The sequence below is a fragment of the Syngnathus leptorhynchus genome, chromosome 11 (genome assembly GCF_054491065.1).
Source record: "Syngnathus leptorhynchus isolate UIUO chromosome 11, UIUO_Slep, whole genome shotgun sequence".
Classification (NCBI taxonomy): Eukaryota; Metazoa; Chordata; class Actinopteri; order Syngnathiformes; family Syngnathidae; genus Syngnathus; species Syngnathus leptorhynchus.
Window position 1 is genome coordinate 5,434,863 of NC_141205.1, and position 6,445 is coordinate 5,441,307.

At 37.4% G+C, this 6,445-nt stretch overlaps 1 protein-coding gene across 5 annotated transcripts in view; it reads left to right on the top strand.

Moving 5' to 3' along the window:
- slc2a9l2 (solute carrier family 2 member 9, like 2) overlaps nucleotides 1-6,445 on the top strand; it is a 38,653-nt gene that overhangs the window by 4,538 nt on the left and 27,670 nt on the right. For all 5 annotated transcript variants that reach the window (XM_085923374.1, XM_085923373.1, XM_085923375.1 and 2 more), the window contains 3 exons: nucleotides 68-228; nucleotides 1,272-1,396; nucleotides 2,668-2,813. In XM_085923374.1, the coding sequence (XP_085779500.1) occupies nucleotides 68-228; nucleotides 1,272-1,396; nucleotides 2,668-2,813 (432 nt within the window). The remainder of the gene's footprint in view (nucleotides 1-67; nucleotides 229-1,271; nucleotides 1,397-2,667; nucleotides 2,814-6,445) is intronic.

A 6,445-nucleotide genomic window follows, 5' to 3' on the forward strand; every position in this document is an offset into this window, starting at 1 on the left:
TCAGTAGATGTTGGGAAACACTTTTCTAAATGTTGATGACTTTTTTTTTGTGCCTTTTCTGTTGCAGTACATTAAAGATTTTTACAATCAAACATGGATAGAGAGATATGATGAACCTGCCGGAGCAGAGACAGTCACACTACTTTGGTCCGTCACAGTCTCTATATTTGCCATTGGGGGCCTTTGTGGAACACTTGCTGTCTCTTGGCCAATAAAAACATTGGGAAGGTGAGATGACTTCAGCATGTTTGGGATACATTTCTCCATCTTTGATACATTACTCAATAGCTTTCTTCTCTCCACTTGATCTAAAGTTACAACCGGCGCAGCAAAAATGTATCATAACAATGACCATGCGGGGGGAAAAAAAATCTAAATCTTTTGGAGCATTAACGAGATTTTAATTCAGGGAGGAATAAAGGTTCGATCAGCTGATGCCTAATTTATTCATTTTGTGGCAACAATGTAAGAACAATTATACATAGGGGACGAGGATGTCACTCGGAGAGCACTTTATGTCAATTATTTTATTCTCACTCATTCCGGGTAATAAAGATGCTTTACTATGGCTCTTAGCTATCTCAGCTTAACATCCGTGATCCATATTGCTGACAATTTAAGATATATTATTCATCTTTTATTCTCAGTTGGGAACCATTGATTGAGCTGGTATTTTTTTTCACCCCAAAATAGTTTACAAAAAAGATCAGACCAGGAACTGTTGAGTGTTGAATATCTGATGAAGACTATGTTAATCAAGTCGACTGACTCATTAAAAGTTCCCAAGTGGTCGTCGCTTTTCATACAATATAGTCCTAAATTATTCAAAGCAGACTAGCTTATCTCAAGGGAGATCTTAAATTAGTGGTAAAAACACTTACTGGTGTGAATGCTCAAATGGGGGAAAACCCCTACAGGCCACGCTGTATTCAGATCCTATTAAATCAAATTTACTAGGCAAAGTCGGCGCTCTGACGAAATGCTACTGCGCCGCTTGAACGAACCCATGAATGCCACGAGGGGGTGCTTCTATAGATATAGAGTGTAGTGAAGTTTCATAACTTAAGAGTCCTACAAACTTACTAGAACTTCTTTCCTACAAATTAAACCATAAACTAAATCGTCAAGACGGATCGTTCACCTTTCGAGCCATACCATGTCAGTCTTGAAGTCTTTATTTATTTATCTATGTATTTGTATTTATGTCTTTATTTATTTGTATTTATTCATTTATTGTAATTGTATCAATGTATTATTATTTTTTTAAACAGAAAAGGAACCTTGCTACTGAATAACGTCTTTGCAGTGATAGCTGCATTGCTGCTGACCTTTGGAGAGAGGGCACGGTCCTTTGAGATGCTCATCATAGGCCGATTCATCATGGGAGTGGACTCTGGTAAGTGTAACGTTCCGTGGCTCAGCCCACACAGATCTCTTGTCTCGTTGGTGGTGTGGAACAGTACCTGTATTTTTTGTGTCCATTTTATTGGGTCACCTGCATGAGTAAACACAGAATCATTTGAAATGGAGCTTTTCAGAAAACATCTACAGCATGAGCCCAAGTGGCTTTTGATCAAAGAAATGGACCCGATATATATTCTGTCAACTAATTTCCTCTTCTGCCCACCTTTGCACCTTTTCAATATGATGTAATATAGTTGCGGCTCGACAGTGGCGATGAAAGCAGCTGTGAAAAATATGTAAATGTTGCGTATACTCGATGCCGAGAGATGGTCTCATCAAGCAGGAGATTTGAAATTACCTGTGTGTGTGTTTGTGTTTATTGGCTGTGCGGTGACCATGAAATTAGCATTTAGTCCCAATCATCAACTCTACTGAGTTTCTGGAATAGGGAAGAATTGCTACTTTGATTAGATGTTGGAAAGAGGTGATGAATAAATAGGGACATTAAAGCAATGTCACCAATTAAGGTTAAGCTTTTAGACATGTTTATGAAGGATCAGAAGCTGCAGTCTTACCTACACTAACTAAGAACTATGCTGTTCTATAAAAAAAAAACATTTGTTTCTTGTGTCCTTAACTGATACAGATCTGAAGGAGGAGAAAAAAAAATCTTTTCAAAATAACATCAGAAAATAAACTAACAAGCATCCACCTCTCTAACAACCTTAGCCTTGTAATGCTTTATAGTCGACCATGGTGACTCCAACTGCCATTACAGCTACCCGGTGAATCTAATTTTGAGTATTAAATTTTGGTTCAAGAAAATAGGCTCCTGCACACCCGCGACCCCCGCGGGAACAAAGCGGTTTGGAAAATGGATGGATGGATGGAAAATCCAAGATGATTTTAATTTTTAAGCTTAAAACCTTTGACATTTTTTATCAAAGATTTAAAAAAAAATAGGAATAGAAAAGCCACAATTGCGATGAAAAAATCTGGAAGGCAGCTCAGACATTTCAGTAAAACATTATGACAGCTCTTCTCTGGTTGGACTAACACAAATAAATCAATCTACAGCAAGGGGAAATTTTTTCCTTTAGGGTTTACACTTGTACAAAGTTGACCTCTTATTCTAGAATTGATTTGATTGTGGCGTCAAATTCAGCAAAAAAAAAAAAAAAAAAAAGACTTTCAACAGCCCTTTTATTTTTTAAATGTCTTCTGATTATTTGAATGTCTTGGTTTTTTTTTCTTTCTTCATAGGTATAGCTCTCAGCGTACTACCAATGTATCTTGGAGAAATTTCTCCAAGATATATCCGAGGTTCCATCGGTCAGTTCAACTCAATTCTGATCTGTCTCGGAGTGTTTGTGGGTCAGGTGCTGGGTCTACCTGAGCTGCTGGGCCAGGTGAGTGATGGAATATTTGTATCTTCATGACATTCCAACATCAAGGAAAGATTTTGGAAGAGAGGAATTGAGATGGTTTACGGCTTATGTAAATATGATCATCAGTCTGTTGACCGGTACTTCTTTTACCGATTGCTTCAAAAATGGTGTGATATGATTGGAAATGGCTTCAAGTTTTGTTTTCTTGAGCAGAAAACACATAAATAGATGGTGTCAATGAAATATAGGCCACCTGAAGGCTCTCGCTGTTTTACGATGCGGCAGCCTGAGAAGAATAAAGAAAGCAAAACCTCAGGGGGGTTGTGGGGCAAGAAATCTGGGGCAAATACCGATTGGACAATGTGAGACCATATTCATATTTCCATCCATTTTCTACCACTTATCCTTTTCAAAGTTGCTTTGGGCAAGAACAGGAGGCAAAACTCGAAGACCACTATTGTGGCATTTGCTCACTATTTCCTAAATACTTTGATACTTTTTGTTTCTCCGATTTTTTTGTCTCCAGATGACCTAAATGTCTTCTGAGAACATGTGTAAGGCAATGTTCAAAGAAGATGAACATTGTTTGGTACTCATCCCCCTTGATAAAACTTTCCAGAAGCAGCTTTGCTCTGCAACTTTTTTTTTCTCTTCTTGGGCATTGATCTGTAAAAGCTGTTAAGCCACTTTGGCTTATTTCACTCACCACTAGCCTGTGCTGCTTGGTTAAATCAAAATAGCGGCAATGTTTAGAGCAGATAGTACAAAGACAGATGGCTGTCGTTTCTTTGTGAGGGATCTCAGTTTCTGCTAATAATAATAACAATCATAGCCATTAAAAAAGAAAGCTCACAGTAATTTCATGGTTGAAAATTGCGTGGAAATTACAAACACGGAATTAGAAAACAATAATGAACGAGTACAAATTTTAAAATATTAGCCTAGGCATGTCTGTGTGCCCCTCTTTTAAATTGCATAAAAATAAATCAGAATTAAAACAAGCAGTTCAAATCCAACCTCCCTTTGCATTGACATTTACACACGAGCACGACACAATTCATTTGTAATTCATGAATAGTGACCTGTCCCACACGTAATGTATTCATACGACCTATCTGGCCCTTTAGGTTTCTCTTCTTGCCAGTAATTTTACAGAAGCGCATACCAGATGCATGATGAGTGACATTCAGATAATGCCCAATGGTGATAAAATGCAAAACACTTATGGGATCTTTGTGAAAGCTTCTATTATTCGGACTTAAAGATGTAATAGTAATACGTTTTGACAAATGATATTTTTTTATCTGACCATCACGGTTAGCCAATCCACGCTCCCGTGTTTATTCCAATACAGCAACGGGGATGAATCTTCTAATCTCGATAATCCTTTACCGAGTTCTGCTACACAGAACGTGTCATTTTCTCAAGTAGGCTCTTTCACAGCCAATGGACCTTGCCTCATTCATATTGTCGCTTTCAAAATCAATCACGACGCTCTGCCGGGGGGTTGTTTACGGCGCATAGAAAAATGTCAGTACTTATCATCACTTGAACATACTAAACAAATCAGTTGTAAGTTGTCTGGCTGTCACACAAGCTCCAAAATGACATTTGTCTCTCTCTACGTGTGTATATTTTTAGCTGCTGCAATGCTCACTGCCCCCCCCAGTTTATAAAAGAATTTTCTTTTGACTACACTGACCGATTTTATGCGTCTATCACCTAAACAACGCATGATAACATGATAAACTCAATAAATATTTGTACGGATTTTTTTTTTTTTTGTATTACCTAGTCGAATGAAAAACAATAACAGGAAAATACATCTATTTTTTATTTTTACTTGTGTGCTTGTTCACTGAAATGGTGCTTCATATTTTATTGCACACTTCTGTTTCCGTTAATATAACACTGTGTCTTCTTTTGTGAAGTTCACTTTGAACCAAGGCCAAGGAATGCTTTTTTTAATTCAGTAATTGGTATTGATTGTCGGGTGGCAGAGATTCTGTCTCAGTGGGCTTCACTTCAGATCAGAGGGTCAGAGTACTCCCATAAATTTCACTTTGTTGCTGCAGGGAAGCTTGTCTGCTTTTTGAGCACTGTCAAGGTGTCCTTGAGCACGGCACTGATGACCACTGCAAGTCGGCATTTATTTTTTTTCCTCAGGCTTGGTAATTACTATAATAAACTAAAATAATTAAATAAATACATTCAAATGAGAGGAATGTTGAGCTAATAGACTTGTCGATTTGTTTCTTGATTCTGGTAGGTGAACCGTACAAATCCTTTGAAAGTATAAATGAAGGACAAAAAGTGATGTGACCTAATGAGTATCAATACAACTCAAAGATGTAAAAAAAATAATAAATTGGTTGTTTATGCTAGCATGTATCAGATAATTACTGCAGTGCACAGCGTAATCCATCATGCATTAAACTGTAAACGACTATAAGTAAGTGACAGACAATTACATCTCACAGCTTGCTGTTGAATTAAAGATTTTCAATCAACGATCAGCGACTGATGATTTTCAACCGGGTTGTTCTTTTCTTATCGGAGTACCTTTTTTCTTTTTGGTTCGGCAAAGCAATGAAGACTGACCTATAAATGCAGAACTAAACTGTTTGGTCTTTCTGACCTTTCCATTAGAGCTTACCTACTTCACAAACTAATTTTGTCTCCAGTATATATTTGTGGAATGCTGCCATTGTACGGATTTTCACTTTTGCTTTTTATTGTCTGCAAAGGCCATAAGTGAAAACCTTTTTTTTTTTTTTTTCTCTCTACCTGCATTCAATCACAGCATGGCAATGCATCCTTCCATCTCAGCCTTGTAGCATGTGATGACTCAAAGAGTGGAAAAAAAACAACAATAACCTCACAGAGCACAATATTAAATTAAGTTCGCCCTTCCGTCAGCTTATGTCACAGCATGGTGACAAATTACTATCACCATAAAAACATGTCTTTATAAAATATGAAATATTTCCACAATATTTTTTAAAAATGCAGGAGGACACAGACCATTTTATTTTGTTGAAAAATCACACTATATTTTCCATTCGATTAACATGCTAGTGTCCAGGGCCTTTTCAGCTTGCAATGAACAATCGCAATGCACATTAAAACCCGAATAAATAATAGTCCAAACACCAAAGTTATTATTGGGGTGCTGAGCTTCCACTACCTAAAGACTTGTCAAAAGGGAGCAGGAGTAATCGCTTAGGTGAAGAGTAAATTATCCAGGTTGAACATTAATAACAATAGGAGCTATGTTCCTTGATTGTCTCTATTTCTATCTGACTGTCTCTCTCATTTTCCCGTGGTGCATTTAATGGCAGTCGCAGCCTGTTGCTGCAAAAAAAAAAAAAACGCCTGCAGTGCCTTGCTATACCAATTACAGTCCTTTTACTGTAACTTTACTGCAGCATTTACCGTTATTACTGTGATCCCACTGTTATTATGAGACATTAAGTAAAAATAAATAAAAAAGCCAATCATTAAATATGCTTTATTGCTGGATTGATGTATTATCAATGAGTATTGCAATGTCTAGCTTAATTGAGACCCCTGATCACGACACATTTGTGTGAGAGGAATCACCAAGTGGGTTACCAGGAAAATTGGCCAGGAGTGCCGCAAGCACGGCTCCA